The sequence below is a fragment of the Scatophagus argus genome, chromosome 17, assembly GCF_020382885.2.
Source record: "Scatophagus argus isolate fScaArg1 chromosome 17, fScaArg1.pri, whole genome shotgun sequence".
Taxonomy (NCBI): Eukaryota; Metazoa; Chordata; class Actinopteri; family Scatophagidae; genus Scatophagus; species Scatophagus argus.
The window spans coordinates 558,006-575,479 of record NC_058509.1 but is presented as its reverse complement, the minus strand read 5'-3'; the positions used below and the strand labels follow the sequence as shown (position 1 = coordinate 575,479).

Here is a 17,474-nt window from a genome sequence, read left to right as displayed (position 1 = left end):
CATGTTTGGGATAATTTCAGGTTTGCAGTGATTACATCTTTCCTTTCAGCACAAAAACAATTCAAGTTGCTCCAATGAGAATCAGAGGACACAGAGCTGTTTACACTACAAGCCAATTGTATCGCACCACAAGTAATAAAGTGAGTGTGTATGTTGGTCAGTGACAGTAAAGTGGTCTGAGGTCATTTAGAAACAGGGACACAGGCTAACCACCAGGGGGCGCCAACAGGTTGCTTTGTACTTTGTGAAAACACATCAGTGTAGCTCCTTCATCACCACCAACACACACGCTGTAGTTTATTCTGAATCAGTCCCACACACACCGTCCTGCTGCCACCGACACCCACTACAGCAGCACACGTGGATTCATCCGCTGCTGAAAATAGTCCCAGGCAAATGTACAATCTGCTGCTGTTTGTCTGATAAAACTACATGACCATAAAGGACTTCAAAATCTGTCCATGAATTAACATCACGTCTGTTTCACGTAGCAAAACAACACAAACAGAAATCATGTTCTCACACACACACACACACACACACACACACACACACGCTCCAGCTGATCTGTTCTTCAGTAACTTCCATGTAAACAAACTCCTCTCTGTTCCTCCACAGCCCCCCCACCCCCACCCCGGACTCCCCACCTCCCCGTCTCCATCATCACCTCCGTCTCCCAATGAGCTCTGGACCATCGCTATAGCAACTGGTTGCCACGGGCAACGAGACACAGCCAGCACCAGCATCATCCTCCTCACAGTCGAAGGCAGAGAGGAGAGAGAAGGTGCGGCGGCGCGAGCTGAGCCGCAGCCAAAATAAAACCAACAAAATAAAGAAGCATCCAACCAGACGGCTACGTTCTACCCGTTCTGCCTCCACCCCTGGAGAGGAAACAACGGGATGGTGACAACTTGTTCCTCCAGGAAAGAGTTGGAGTGCAGGAACTGACCCTGACGGCGCCACTGCCTCCGCTGAGGGTGAGTCCCAACTTCCCCTCTCATTCCAGTTTCGTGTTCTACCTGAATCCTGTCTGTCAGGCGTCCTGCGGGGCCTCGCTGTGGGGTTCAGGGTGGTGCAGGGGAGGTGAGCAGTGTCGTAGACCTCTGGGCGTGTGATGGCGTCTGCAGCCGGTTAACACGCAGGAAACTGTGATGCTCTCATGTTAGTTAATGCGTGAGCCCCCCCACACCCCGACATGTTGTCAACAGGTCTGTCATGTCTCATTGTCAGTTTCTGTGCTGAACTAGAGGAGCACGTTGGGTCTGGAGAGACTGATAAGTGATTGATTTTTGGATTTTGGATTTCACTAAAGCAAAAACTGAATGGCGAGATGAAGAGCAGGGGCTCCACGCCCAGAGGTCGGGACAATACAAATGTGAAGGGTCACAGAAGAGAAGCCTGCTGTGTTTCAGCTCGGCCCTTTGTGTGCTGAGGAAATCCTGAGCAGCTTCCCCCGACTCAGCGCTTGTTTCTCGTGGTTTGACGTGTGTGTTGTCATCCAGGATTTCTGCACGCGCTTTAAACTTTATCATCTAAATGGGTTCAAGTGTCGCGTGATAACATTTCAAAAGTGTTCAGACCAGAGTGACGTTGTATTCCTGCTGTAAACATGGCGTTTACATTCACACAACCCTGTGGTTTACAAATGTAAACAATCGAAAAGACCGACCGACCGTCTGTGACTCTGCAGTACTGACCTCAGTAATGCCTGTCGTGGTCTCCAGGGTTTCAGGACAAATGAAATGAAACCCAGCCGCTGATTTCTGCTGTGATGTGTTGATTGAGGGGCGTGGCCTGATCAACGTGACCCGCCATGATGTCGCTGTGTGAACATACAGCGTGTCAATCACAGCGGTTTAAACGTGTTTTAGCTTCACCAGCAGCTTAATGGATGTTAATGAGTGTCCGCCTGCCTGTCTGGCTACCTGTCTGTCTGTCTGCCTGTCTGTCTGCCTGTCTGTCTGTCTGCCTGTCTGCCTGCCTGTCTGCCTGCCTGCCTGCCTGCCTGCCTGCCTGTCTGTCTGTCTGTCTGATGATGAAACGTGGCTCAGACACTCAGGATGAACCCTCATAGCTGTAGGTGATCTTCTGCCTTTTCCTTTAGTGTCATCCTCAGGTGAAAAGGGTTGATGAGCAGTACTGCAGCCAGCCACTAGGGGGCCGCCCAGGTGTTTTGGCTTCACTTTACCATCTTTACATACAGTCGGTAGTTTCATTGAATCATGATGAAAGAATATTGATTAGTGACAGACCTGTGGGCTGTTTTAGATTCAAGATCTCAAGTGATCATTCAAATTGTGGATTTTTATGGCACTTTTGCTTACTAATGTTGTCTATAATCACTGACCTCCAGTAGCCATTTTCACACAGAGAACATGCAATAACACCACAACATAACCCTCTCTACAGCACCTGATTGTCTTCGACACCAAAGAAAACAACTGTGGCGTAACGTCAGGCTAGCCTTTCCACCTGCTCCCGGTCTTCATGCTAAGCTATGCTAACCAGGGCCTGATTAGCATCTATTGGAGGAAAAGTGTTCAACTGTTCCTGTGAAGCAGAGATGACTCAGCACGTTCAAAGTCATCATCCAGCTCGTAGGTGTTATCAGATGATTTATGGCCCAGCTGACATTTGTGATGTCAGAGAACTTCCTGCTGTCACAACATGAAAACGTGTCAGAGGTCACAGAAACCTGCCAACTGTCAGTCTGCACGCGCTCAGTACCAACCTGACATTCAGACTGAAGGTATTTATATCCACACTGTCCTGTTTTAACTTCATTTATATTTAGATTTGTGGCCAACTGATCTGAGTTCAGTGATGAGACACTGACAGTATAGAAATAATCAGCAGTGGAGAGAAAAGTACAAACAGTAATTAATCCCATCAAGCTGCTGCACAAGTGAATGAAATCCTTTCACTGCAGCACTAAACCCAACAGAGATGGTCCGTATCGAGGTACTCGGGTACAGTTCTGAGGTATTTGTAGGACATCTTGTCACACTTTCTACTTTCACATCAGTTCCTCAGTCTCAGTATTAAATTAAGCTGTCACACAGTCAGAGGTGTGTACAGGTGGGTGTGGTCTGGACTGCAGGCAAGGAGCTCGGTTTGACTGTTTCATTCTTTGGTTTCCTCCTGTTTACATCCAGCTGCTGTACAGCAGCCTCTGTAGGACAAACTTTAAGACTATGTTCATCTTCACCGGTCCAGTGTGTTTGCTGTTGAGTGTGTGCACATCCAGTGATCCTCATTTCAGTGAGACCTGCTTCTTCTTCTTCTTCTTCTAATACTGCAAACCACATGCTCATGTTCAAGGCCCGATCAGAGCAAAGACGATTCACTATTTGAGTGTAAATTTACATGAGGCCTGGAATCAGTTTCAACAGCAGAGAATCGACAACAACCCGAAATAGAACTAACAATAAAACAGAGGAAAAGAAGTGTGAAAGCTGAGAAAAAATTAGAGAACAGCGGAGGATTGAGGAGAGGCGGCGACAGTCCGACACCTCCTCATATCAGGTCAACAGATTTCATCAAACAGGAAGATGAGACACACAGAAAGTAATTATAGGGAGATGAAGTGTGAGACAGAAAACAAGAAGATTCAACAACATCAGCTGAAATTAAACCAATCAGACAACAACCAGACTGGAAATAACCTGCAGGAACAAAGACATGTGATACCGAAAAATGTTTCCTTTCAAAGAACATCAAACTCTACTGATGAGTTTATAAAAGACTGATAAATGACTAAACTCTTTTCAAGCTAAAACACTCACTGTAGCCACTAAGCTACAAAAAGGTGTGAGCACACACTTCACACACACGTCTGAAGCGGGCGTCTGAGCTCAGATGAGTGTGTTGAGACCACAAGTTCTCATTGATCATGAGCACAGAAGAAGAACCTGCTGGAAATCATCATTGTCGTCTGTACCAAAGTGATCAGTGATCATCCATGGTTACACTGCTAACAGGGTCAGCTAACAGGAGCTGCTAACGGGGCAGCTAACAGGAGCTGCTAACAGGAGCTGCTAACAGGAGCTGCTAACAGGGTCAGCTAACAGGAGCTGCTAACAGGAGCTGCTAATGAGAGCTGCTAACGGGGCAGCTAACAGGAGCTGCTAACAGGAGCTGCTAACAGGGTCAGCTAACAGGAGCTGCTAATGAGAGCTGCTAACAGGGGCAGCTAATGGGGCAGCTAACAGGAGCTGCTAACAGGAGCTGCTAACAGGGTCAGCTAACAGGAGCTGCTAACAGGAGCTGCTAATGAGAGCTGCTAACAGGAGCTGCTAACAGGGTCAGCTAACGAGAGCTACTTCTAACAGCTGCTAACTTTGTCTTTGGGTTGATTTTAATGGAGAATATTTGACTAAAAATAAACAAATGCAGAGGAAGTCAGCCAAAAAACTTTCAGTTTCATCTCCTCTCTCTCTTTTCTGCTGTGGTTGGTGATAATCTCTCAGCCGCCAGTGTCCACCTGCCGAGATGACTTATCGACAAGCTGTCAGGTGCTCACAGCGTTGTGTTGCTGTTGTACAGACGGCAGCTCAGATCGACGCGTCCGCTGTCAGGAAGTTCGTTCACACATAACGAATCTGACTCACATTTCAATATGTGTGTGCGTGGGTGTGTGTGTGTGTGTGTGTGCGCGCGCTTCAGTTCTTCAGTCAACAGGGTCTCTGAAAGCGGCTCCGCCCACATTCAGGGCGTCTTACGGTTCCACCCAGGCCTGCTGTCTCGCCGTCGTATCGGGAGCTCTGTGATCCTCAGACAGTCCTGCTCCTCAGGATGGACTTCAGTAACTCTGCGATCTGATCATAAACACTTTGGTTTATGATCAGTTACCTGCAGAGCTGAAGACGTTCACATCGGCCTCAGCCGCACGTTTTGATGACTGATGATTCACTGATGTTAGCGTGCTATTATACCAATTATTTATTAAGTATTTTACTAATTATCCATCATTCATCACGTGAGTTTGGACGGTGATTCAGCAATCAGCAGATGACAACACATGACAACCACTTTGTGTCGTTGAGGTGAACACTCACAAGTTCTGTTTCGGAAGTGATCTTTCTTCTTCTCCTCTTCTGCTAACGTATGACCTCAGTAAACACACACACACGCAGGCACTTCGTAATGATTATTGATCTGCGCTTGTCTCTTCTGATCTTTGGCTGTAATTGATCTGCACTGCTGTCAATGTGATGTGAGTGAGCTGGACGCCAACACACACACAAACACACACATACACTCACATGTAGATACAGACACAATTACAGCTGACAGTAACAAGGAGGTAATGGCGATGAATAGCAACACTTACGCAACCTGATGATGATGATGATGATGATGAGCCTAATACTACACACACACAGAGTCATCTGTCAAACAGATTGTAGCTCAGTGCCGCTTGTCCACCTCCCTGCAGAGAGGGAGGAGCTGTGAGAGTGTGTGAGCGAGTGTGTGTGTGTGTGTGTGTGTTCTTCAGAGTGTCTGCATGTTGTGTGTCAGCTGAATGCTATATTCTCATCCTGCTGCTAAAGCAACATTTCTGTTTTAAATCCTGCCTTGTTTTTAAAACACAAACATTTCATGGTGAATAAATTCATTACAATGAGATTCACTGAACTTTGCGAACAAAGAAATTTTCATCATGCAATGAAAAATTCTGTTTATATTTTTAAATAATAAAAATATCAAACTCTCTTCCAGTGTCAACACGAAACCTTCAGACTGTCTTTGATTGGCGATCAGTTCTATCTCTGACTCAGACTCAGCGATAACAAGCGAAAATAACAAGTACAGTATTTATTCTACAGGAGAACACAAAGAGCACAGAATTTTGTTCATGTGATCAGGTTGAACTCCTTCCTATTGTTGCATTAGAATGAATACAATGAATGGCGAGTATGCTGGATAACAGACCTCATGAACAACATGTGAAGCTCCTGTCAGCCAACCTGAGGCTGAGAGTTCCACAAAGCCACAGACATCCACACAGCAGCCATGTTCCTCTGCAGCCAAGGCTTCAGTCGCTGCGCTAATACTGACACACACACGCACACACACACCTTGACAGCATTTAGTGCTCATTTGTCAGAAACAGAAGGCGACAAATCTGACTTTTCCCGACGGAGAAGAACAAAGTTCATGTGTCGACTCCCACAGAGTCTACCGACAAATCATAGCAGCTTTCAGCCTCACACTCATCTAATCCAGAGAGCTGTGATCCTCACACACACACACACACACACACACACACACTGTGTTTGATATGCTAATTACTCTATGACACCATCAGGTAGTGGTGAAGCAGCCAAATGCTGGAATTAAGTTGGTGTGGTGTGTTGTGGGGACATAAATCTGTTCACATGGTGACGTTGTGAGGACACCTGCCTTACGAGGACAGAGCAGAGTCCCAGCTATGGATTATATAATCCTAATAATAATATTCATTAATGGGGATTATAGTTGGGATAAGTCTTCAGGAAATTAATCTAAGTCTAGAAACTAGCGCCCCCTTCAGATTGTGATATTCATTACAAGCTAAAAAACAAAAGACAATTCAACAACATCATTCCTTTCTCACTTCTCATGTTTACTGACACTGCGTTCCCATTGGTTAGCATCACCAGCACACTTAATTTGTTCCAATCAGCAAGAGGAGAGAAGAAAATTCACATCACAAGATAAAACCAGCAACTGTCGAGTATGACGACCATTATGATCAGTCTGAAGCCGCGGAGCCTGGTTCACCCTCTGTGACAGAACATATGGCAGCACGTGTTCGTGTGTGTGTGTGTGTGTGTGTGTGTGTGTGTGTGATGTTCCAGCAGTTTTCTTGTTTCAGCCTCCAGCAGAACTGTGAAGGTTGTTGTTATTCACAACTGCATCACACACACACGCGCGCGCACGCATATTTACATATTTTCACATGCAGATAGGTGTGTGTGTGTGTGTGTGTGTGTGAGAGAGAGATAGAGAGGGAACTGACAGATTTCACTGTAAGGAAGAAAATCACACACACTTTAATAAACACTATACTCACACTCAGGATACAAAAATATGAAGATACGTTCTCCACAGTGGAAGAACAAACATACACTCTGACAGACAGGAGAAAATACAGCACACACACACACACACACACACACATATATACACACTGATCCTGTGTATTGGTCCCATAAATGGGAAATTGCAGTGTTACAGAAGCCAACAGAATATAGAGGGTGCAAAGCATGCAAAAAGATATATATATATATATATATGTGTGTATATACATATATATATACATACAGATATATATATATATATATATATATATATATATATATATATACATTTATAAAAAATATTAAAAAAAACTCTTTTTCAAAAACCATTTCTTGCAGGGCAGACAGTTTTGCCCATAAAGCGTTAGCATTCTGCTAATGCATGCTGATTGGTCGGTTAAAGATTTATGACATGAAGTTATAAATCCTTACACAGCATTATGTTAACCACAGTAACACGGTTCCGGTTTTGTGTATTGTAGTCCTCATGTATTTTCCTAACGAGAGCTACAGCAGACCTTAGCAGTCTGGTTAAAACAAAACACAAACTTGTGATTGATTGGTGCGTGAAACCAAAATGGTGAATGTGGTAAACTGGCGCAGGATGCTGCAAATACTTAAATAATGATACAAAAAGGTATTTCACTCTAAAATCAAATCAAATGGAACTTTATCTATTGTCTCTGCTGTTTATACCAGCAACATAAAGAAAATTAACTGATATTGGGCTACAACTCCATAAGCCCCCATTCACTCTGGACTGCCTCTCAAGCGGCCACTACATAACCAGAAGTTCCAAGATTGAGAGTTCTTCTAACAGAAAATATGTATATATGCAGTCATTACTCAGGAAGCACGGGGTTGGGGGAGCAATGTAATAGTGCCCCCTGCTGGTCAGAGTTAAACATGATGAATCATTAATAACATCTTGGACTAAACAGGGAGTGTTCACGCTGACCACATGTGCACCGGTCACCTGCTCTACATAACTCCAGTGAGCACAGTCTTCTTTGAGTCGTGTGACTGTGTCAAACATGTGATGGAAAGATGGGTTTACGGGTTCCTAACAACTCCTAGCTGCTGCAGACTGTAGATGCCATTAGTTGGTTAGCCAGCTGACTTACTCTGCATCTGAAACTTTGTGAGCCTTTGAACTTACATTGTGTGATGTTGTTCTCAGATGTCAAACTGGTAGTTTTTTCTCTTGTAAAACTTTAGCAGATGAAAAGACACATTTCATCCAATCTACAAGGCCTTCTGCAGACTTCCAGAAAGTGTGGTTGGGGTGCAGACTTCACGTGACTTCACTGATGTAATAACCCACAGCTCACTGCAACATGGCCGCGAGGTTGCAGTTTCTCTAATTCCTGACTAAAGAAACAGAAAGAACTTATTGTGAATGTGTAAGGCGGTTACTTAATGAAAACGTTACTTGACTCATCAAAGCCAAAAATTCTATTCAAGAATATAATGATATGGAAACGGTACATACGACTGAAGTCTGTGAGGTCTCAGCCCATCAGTTCAGTCGGCGGACATTAGGATTCAGCCAATGCCTCCTTGTTTACCCAGCATGCATCTTTGTGGCAGGATGAAAAACCAGCTGTGTCTCAGTTAAACACAGCAGCTTCAAATATGAGCCAATATGTACAAATCATAATGATTTCATTTGTTTTCTGTCACATTCTCAGGGCCTTAACCACAGGAGACAATCAGTACAGGGAGGTGTGTGTGTGTACATGTGAGTGTGTGAGTGTGTGTGTGTGTGTTTGTGTGTATGTGATGAGCAGTAAATTGTCTGCATGGATAAAATGGCATCTTCCCTCTGCTGTCAACTCCCAACCGGAGACTCTGTGGAACTACATCATCTCCTAATGGAATTTTGTCTCGCATGAAAGCAGGACACACACACACACACACGCACACTCACTCACATGCACACACACACACACACGCTTCCCCGCTGTGTGAAAACAGTAGAGCAGAACACTGATGAATAATCCAGAGTTTGATTCATTGTTCTTCATGCTGCTGGATTCCATCTCAGCTTCAGTGCAAGTTTCAATGTTTGAGATGAAGACGCAGTACAACAGTTGTACACTTGTACAGTACTTAAGTACAAGTTTGAGAGGGGAGATAGTTTGTACTTCACTACATTTATCTAACAGCTTCAGTTGATTTTCAGATTTACATGAAGCATGACCAGGTCCTCTTACATCTCTACAACCTGTTGGTAAAGTTCTGACAAGAAGAACGTGGATTCAGAAAAACATCAGAGATTAACCAGCCGCCCTGATTGGTCAATCTGTAACCAAATCAGAAAACAAATCTAGTTCTTCCAAGCTTGTGAAAACCACATCCCCCTCATCTGGACTGACTAAGAAACAGTACTGATTATATGATACTGACTGATTAATTGATTAATGGACTAATCGCTTCAGCTGCATTTAATACCAAAACATCTTCATGAAGTTGACTAAAGGCACAGACTCTTGAAGACATTGGTCACAGACTTTTGAAGACATTGGTCACAGACTTGGTCACAGACTCTTGAAGACATTCCGCCTCTCATCCAAGAAGCTTCTTGAGTTGAACTGACGTCACCTGAAGCTGGTGCACAAGCTCAAACGCACCTGATGATGTGTGCAAACCTCAAAGCTTGTGTCACATCTCATCCAGCAGTTTTTAGCTTTGCAGCTACGGATTAAATAACTTCTCTTCGATAGATTAAGTGGCGTGACCTTTTTAAAACCGATTTTCCTCAGCCTCCTCAGTTGTTTAGCAGAATGCTTCGATGCTGCTGTGCTGTAGTATGACTGCATTTCTAGTTTTGGATGATGTGTTCCTTTATTTTGTAAACTAGTAACTAAAGCTGTCAGATAAATGTTGTGATGTAAAAAGTATGATTTAAGCACCTCGGAACTGCAGTTCAGTACAACATTTGATTAAATGTATTGTTTTACGCCACCACTGATGTATATTAACTTGATTTTTAAAAGTGTGGGGTTTTTTTACTTCATGTGAGGCCTGAAGTAGGCCTGAGTGTGACACCATCTACCTGCAGTGTGCTGATGTCACGAATAATCCAGGTGTGTTTCAGATAAAACCTGAAACTGTCTGGATTCAAGGCCTAGAAAGTGGTTTAAATCCACAGCCAACGTCTTTTTGTCCTAATCTTTTCCCTCTCACATGGTATCTGCTGGCTGCTTCCACCTCACACTGGCTCTGAATTTTCAAAGTTTTCATCTCGTATTTGTCAGTAAAAATGCCAGAGGAAATAATCAATAATTAAGTCAAATATCTGTCAAGAATAACAAAAAGCTGCTCTGCTGTTAAATGAATAAAAAGGTCAGAAACTTCAAGAAACTGAAGGAAAGGGGAAATGGGACTCAGGAAACAGAGCTGCAGCTTAAAGTATAATTAATGTGTGTATAAACACTATTATTATCATAAATTGTCAAATTAAACCTGGTATTTCAACAACAGCGTTACCTGAACTACAGGGTTTCCCTGGGTGTAAGCAGAAATGCTGACTTGTTCATGAAATATAACTTCAGACTCATTAATCTTGAGGGAGAAAAGAGCAACAGAAATAGAAGGTGATGGCGGAAAGTTTTATGTGGTTTGAGTGAAGGTTCAGATCAGTTCAGATCGTCTCAGTTTGGTAAAAACTTGTATTCATCTGCCAGCTGAAACTACGGGGGCCTCTAAAGGTACAAAGTGGTATTACAGTCAGGACAGGTGGTTAGCATGCTAACTTCAGTTGATATCAATGCTACACAACACGGAGGCGTCTCTGACATAACGTCAACACTGCGGTTTGTTCACATTCTGGTGATGATGTGAGCTCGTGCTTTGACTTCCTGTAACGCAGAAACACTTGGAAGGAGCTGAATTTGTTGAACATGTTTAAACTTGTCTTTCTGACCTCCTGCTGACACCAGCTCGTTGTCTGCTTTACCTGCGTAAAGGAGACACTCACACACACGCACACACACACACACACACACACACACACACACTGAGGTTGCTTAGCCTGAAGCAGTGTTGGTTTCAGGATCAGAAACAAGCTGCTGTTTGCATGCGAATCAGCAGCTGCAGCAGGTTGACTCCCTGCTGCAGCTGCTTCCTGTTTCTGTTTCTGCTGCATCTGAGCATCTGAACGTTAAAACTCATGAGGGTTTGGTGGAAACAGCTTTGTCTCTTCCTCTTCTTTGTCCACTTGTTGGACAATAACATCGCATCGCAGCCAACCTCATGGCGCGGAGAGAGAGAGACTTAACAAACACAACGACATTCACGGTTGTGTGGCTGATTAAACTGGCATTTAAAATGTTTAAAGTTTGCGCTCTCAGCTCTGCAGAGACTTCGCTCTCCTCCTCGCCCACACTCACTCCTCCGTTTGTTCTGCAGCAGGACTTTTTGTTCTGTCTTGTTTTGCTTCCAGCAGGTTGTTGCACATGTTGGGTTCAGTGAAGAAAGCACATAACACGAGCTGGATGCTTTCATCTTGGCATGTTCTTCAAATGAAGCGACAAAGTGACTCGGAACCAGCTGCTTCACTCATCGCCCCCTGGAGGTCGCAGTATATATGACACATGGCATGTGTGATGTTCTTAAAGAAGTTGCTGTTCCTGGGCCTGACTGTAACCTTGACCACAACGTCATTAATTTAACTCAGACTCAGAGACTTTAACCAGAGATGCACGCACACACACACACACACACACACACACACACACACAGACACCTCATCTAACTTTGTTTCCTGTTTGAACCTGTTGCTGTCTGTGGGCAGTGAACTCTGTGTGTGTGTGTGTGTGTGTGTGTCAAGACCGCACTGACCGCAGTGTGTGCTGCGGTTGCCATGGTTACCCTCTCCCAGCCTGGCAACTGCTAAGACTATGGAGGTTAGCAGCTGTCACCATGGCAGCGCTGCACCATTCATCAGCACCTCCCTGAGAGACCAGACTTTAAAAACAATCAAATACCTGTTGACTTTTAAAATAGTGCCCAAACAAACAGGGCAACAGTGAACATATCATCTGTGTCGTCAGTGCTTTGCATTCCAGTTCTGATCTGAACTGTGATGAAAGCCACAAAACAGAATCCACAGTAGTTATGAGGTCCACTGGGGGACATGAATTTGTGCAGCTGACCAAACTATGGAGCTAGACAAACTTTGGGCAAAACGTTGTCTGTCCGAGAGTGAGCAGCAGAGGAGGAGAAAAGTCTGGAGCCTTCCTTTCCCACAATGCAACTGGTCAGTGTCTTTCATTAGAGTCTCCTGACCAGCCACGTCTGTCAAACTGCACGCCTCCAGTCTGCATGTTAGGGACAAGTGAAAACCCATTGTAATGTCTGTCTTGGTTTATAACCTTGTTTGGATGAGAAGGTAGAGCTTGGGAGGACATCCTGATTGGATCAGACAGAGAGCCCGAGGACATGCTGTGGTAGCCCCGCCCAAAAGCGCTTTAGGGTCCCTTTGATTCCAAATGGAAGCGTAATTTACAAAACGAGCATCACGTTGTAGTGAAGAAGATTTGAAACCAGCGACCGAGACCATAAACTCATCAGGTATCTGTTAGCTCAAGTCAGAAATCCACTTACTCATTGACTCATTTTCTCATACGCTCACATACAATCAGACTTCTGTTTGAAACCAGTGGAGTCGTCCCCAGCTTGACGTTGCTGGAACTGCAGGTTCGGAGCCTGAATCTCCATATCTCACACAAGCAGCAGTGTCTAAACTTGACTTTTTTCAGCAGCTTTTACAGAAGAGGACGAGTCATGAAGAGTAAAATTGGCGGAGTGACCCTTTAACGTCAGTGTCAGTAAGCGCTCTTCATCACCACACCGTGCAGGAGCACTCTTCACGTTTGTGTTTGACAGAGTGAGGAAGAGTTCAGCGATGAAGCTCTGACCTCTGCTCGCTTTGAGAACTTCTCACAAGAACTTTTTACATTTCTTTGATTTTCCGGAGAGGCGTCTTCAAAGGCTTCGGCCCCGCTTCGCCGCGATGCTCTTCACAGTGAGAGCGACACCTCTGAGGTCAGCGTCATATTCTCCATCAAATCTAATTACTTTTGGAGGTTTTCACACATTTTCAGAGGCAGCAGCAGGAGCCTGGAGGGACTCTGGGACTTCAGTTCTTGCATTATAAAAGGCCAAACATACTGCAGTGTGTGTGTTCAGGTGTGTGTGTATGCTTTCCCACTACAACAGCTCAAAATGGCTTCCAATTAATCTGTAAAATATGACTGATGATAAACAGCAGGTTTAAGGGATTCATTTCTCTCAGGCTCGACAGGAAAGTATGAGCTGGATCTTTCAGGTTTTCTCCCGCAGAAGGTCAGAAAGTGAAGCTGAACTGAATAAAAATGTAGAAGAAGACTGGCAGTGAAATATTAAAGAGGGAGGGAGGAGAGACGTTAACTGTGCAGACTCAGCAAATCCTCCACGGACGTCCTGCACTCGGCTCCATGTGCTCGTTAAAACTGATCTGAGACACACTTCTTCAGATTTCTACTTCACATTCAGTTGAACAGACGTAGTGCTGTGTCACTTCATGAGCTACTTGGACAACATCTCGGTCAGACTGTTGTTGGGGGACAAAGCTGGGACAAAATGTTGCTTCTGCTTTCAGTAAACAATAGAAAACAATATCACATCCATCCCGTTTCGCTGATCCCCAGTCAGTTTCAGGCTGTATTCTGGTTTGAACCCCCCCCACCCGGCCAGAAGACGATCACCAAAGCTGATGTGACCAGGAAGCAAAACTAAGACAAATCATCCAACGGTGATGTGAAAGACACAGACTGTGACTGTGTCCCAGACTGTTCCTGCTTTATTCTGAAGGTTTCACTCTCACGTGTCGTGTTGTTTCATCCTCAAACACGAGCTCCGCCCCTGAGACTTTCCGGCGTGGTAAACTATGGCGTCGTGCAGTGGATGTGGTGATGTGAAAGAACTAAATTACACATCGACTGATCTTCAAGTTTTGGACACAAACAGCCACACAGACTGAAAAACACATGAGAAGACAACATGTGAAGGCAGTTGAGTTTGGCTTTGTGGGTGGCCAATGAAGAGCTGCTTTCTTTTAAAACAAATGACACCCACAGACTGCCGGCGTGAGAACAAAATGAGAAGAAACACTGAAGTTATAAAGAATCTGAAGACATTTAATTATGACATGACTCTGCTGTACTGAACATATTGCAGCAAGTACTGCAGACACAAACTGTCCCCATCATAAAGATGTCCCCCTTCAGTCTGAACTTTACGTCGGTTCTCACTCACTATGAACTGATTTTAACGAGTAATTTACTGCATCAGGTCAAGCCATTAAAACTTGGAAGATCCGTTCACCCAGAAATTAAGCTTAACTCGGTACCTAGTCAGCTGTCAACTACAATTAGTTGATTAATTGATGAGCCAGTGAAAATAAAATGAACCATTTTGATCACTGATTGATCACTTCAGTCATTTTTCAAAGATTTGTTGGTTGCAGCCTCCTAAAAGCGAGGACTTGCTGTTCTTCGACATTTCTGACTGACTGAAGAGTCTTTGGGTTTTTGACTGTTGTTTAGTTCATAGGATTCAAGGATTAAAGGAACTTTTACTGTCATACCAGCTCAGGTCCCGAGAGCAACAAGCAGAATATAAAAATATGAAATGAAAAACTGAATGAAATAGAAATAGAAGCTAAATAAAAATAGAACATATAAGCTAAATACAAATAGAATATAAAAGATAAACATTTAAATAAAGAAGCCAGTTTTAGCATGTGCAGCATAAATATGCATGTGCAAGTATGAGAAAGTCCAGGAAAGTAGTCCTTAATATTGCACTTGTAAGATAAAGAGTTTGTAGTGCAGGTCTGTGTTGTCGGGGGTGAGGGATGGGGGGTGAGGGATGGGGGATGGGGGGTGGGGGGTCTACAGGACATGGCTAGAGTTCAGCAGTCTGACAGCTTCAGGGAACAAGCTGTTTCTGAGCCTGGTGGTTTTGCTCCGGATGCTCCTCAGCCGCCTGCCTGAGGGGAGGGGAAAAGTAAAATTACAGAATAAATTATTAACTGGTTAATTATGAAAATAATCATCAGATTTATTAATAATGACAATTATGTTCAGGGTTACGGCCATACCACCCTGAACACGCCCGATCTCGTCCGATCTCGGAAGCTAAGCAGGGTCGGGCCTGGTTAGTACTTGGATGGGAGACGGCCTGGGAATACCAGGTGCCGTAAGCTTTTGGGGGCAGTCGTGGATCAGCGGTTAGGGTGTCGGACCCGTAACCGGTGGATCGCTGGTTCGATTCCCCGTCCCGGTGTCCATGGCTGAGGTACCCTTGAGCAAGGTACCTAACCCCCACTGCTCCCCGGGCGCTGCACGCGGTCGCCCACTGCCCCGGGTTTGCTGTGTGTGTGTGCACGTCACTTGGGTGGGTTAAATGCAGAGCACGAATTTCGTTGGAGTGAGTTCCCTCCAATGACAAAATATGTCACTTTCATCTTTCATCATCTTTCATCATCATAATCTGCAGGTTGCCAGCCTGTCACCGAGTACCAAATTTTGCTCTTGTGATCCTGTGAGTAATTAAGAATTAACAATTAAGAATCAGTTTTATTGACAGTATAGTGTGTGTATGTACAAATATATATACTGTCGTCTTCTGCATTTGACCCATCCTTAGTTGAACACACACATGCAACACCCGGCAAATTACATGCAGTGAAACACACACAGGAGCAGTGGGCAGCATCAAGCGCCCGGGGAGCATATTGGGGGGTTAAGTGCCTTGCTCAAGGGCACATCAGCCGGCTAACGGGTGGTGGGTGACCCTCTGATCACAAGCCGCTTCTCCAACCTCCAGCCACGGCTGCCCCCGGTTTGGTTATGGAAGGTTTCATCCATTTGTCAGCTGATGGTCAGTTCCTACATTTAAACCTTTACTTGTTCCTCCTCTTCCTTCTCTCTCACAAACTACATTCTTGACTTTAAGTCCAGTTCGTGTTTGTTTTTTGTCTGCAGGTCTTTCAACCCCAAAGACGATGCTCTCCTGTGGACAGAAGATCACCTAAACCACGTTCTCCCTCCCAACATGGCTGACGACCTCTACAGTAGCACCTTCTCTGCTTCTGAGCTGGACTTCTCCTCCTCCTCCTCCTCCTCCTCAGCATCCGCTTCCTTCCTCACTCTCGAGCAGAGGGCCGCCTTCGTCTTCGTCCTCATCCTCTTCATCTTCCTGGGCCTGTTGATCGTCCGCTGCTTCCGAATTCTCCTGGACCCCTACCGGAGCATGCCGTCCTCCACCTGGACGGACTACATGGAGAAGGACACCTTCGACTACAGAATTTCCTGACAGGCAGCTTGAGAGGCAGCAACCCTGGCAACCAACAGGTTAAACTGAGGTGACGATCCCGCTGAAGCAGAAACATGAGCGCACACACCCCCCACATGGTGGAATACAGGAGTTACCAGAACAGTTGATTTGGAAACGCTCCCTCCAGGGCAGGGAGACAACACATTTACAGCCTTCGGTCTGACAAAATCAAACTTTCTCAATTCGACTTTAATACCAGTCACTTGTGAACTCACTGGATTTTAGCCCACATCAGGGACAGCAGCCAGTCACGTTGCTCTGTTGCTCGTTGCTCTTCAGAGACCAGAGATGGAGACGTAACGACCTCCAACTACAGCTTCAGATCTGAGGTGTTTCTCTGTGACGTTAAAGATACGGAAAGAAAAGTATCCTCAGGTCAAAGCCAAAACTGTGCCGGCACCAATCCTGTTTGACTCAAATGCTGCTCAGTACTGATTGGTCCTTCTTAAAACTTAAAACACAAACAAAGAAATCTCTCAAAACACAAAGTTTCAGACTTGACTCAGTACTTAGTGGCCAAAACTCAAGATTTACTTCAATGACCCAGCCAGTGCAAACAGTGAAAGTAAAATGTTTCATTGACATTGTCAGCCGTCATATCGATCACATTTAATAATGAAAAAAGAGCTTGTTTGGGAGGAGTGCGCTTGTTGTTCTTTTATCTGCTTCCTGCCTGATTGTTGTCTCAGTCCGCCTGGCAGGCAGACATCTGGGCAAAGAACACACCTGATATAGAAAGGTTTGGTATTTGAGGAAATGTGACATTGATTGTAATGTGTGGCATCTATGCTGATTGGTGAAATGTGCCAAAAGTGAAGAGGGAACTGACGGGAGGACAAACAGGAAATCAACTGGAGGTTAGTTACCTGCCTTTAGCTGTGAAGCCCTGCTGTTGAACCTGTGCAGGTCGTAGAAACGTTTCTGAGGTGTTTCTACGACCTGCACATCATCAAGCTGCCTGCCAGGCAGCACGTTGGGGTTGCTGTCTCTCAAGGGAGAAGAACATTTATGTTTCCTTTTTAA

At 44.7% G+C, this 17,474-nt stretch overlaps 1 protein-coding gene and 1 non-coding gene across 2 annotated transcripts; both read left to right on the top strand.

Moving 5' to 3' along the window:
• Positions 1-729: 729 nt before the first annotated feature.
• On the top strand, positions 730-16,642 carry LOC124074377 (cortexin-2-like). The gene is made up of 2 exons (XM_046417245.1): positions 730-977; positions 16,100-16,642. The coding sequence occupies exon 2, from the start codon at positions 16,170-16,172 to the stop codon at positions 16,428-16,430; it is 261 nt and encodes an 86-aa protein (XP_046273201.1). The 5' UTR covers positions 730-977; positions 16,100-16,169; the 3' UTR covers positions 16,431-16,642.
• LOC124075229 lies at positions 15,200-15,318 on the top strand. Its single transcript, XR_006845971.1, has one exon. It is a non-coding gene; the product is annotated as a 5S ribosomal RNA (ribosomal RNA).
• Positions 16,643-17,474: the final 832 nt, after the last annotated feature.

Excerpts from the sequence above, each read along its gene's own strand:
- LOC124074377 (XM_046417245.1), top strand. The coding sequence starts at position 16,170 with ATGGCTGACGACCTCTACAGTAGCACCTTCTCTGCTTCTGAGCTGGAC.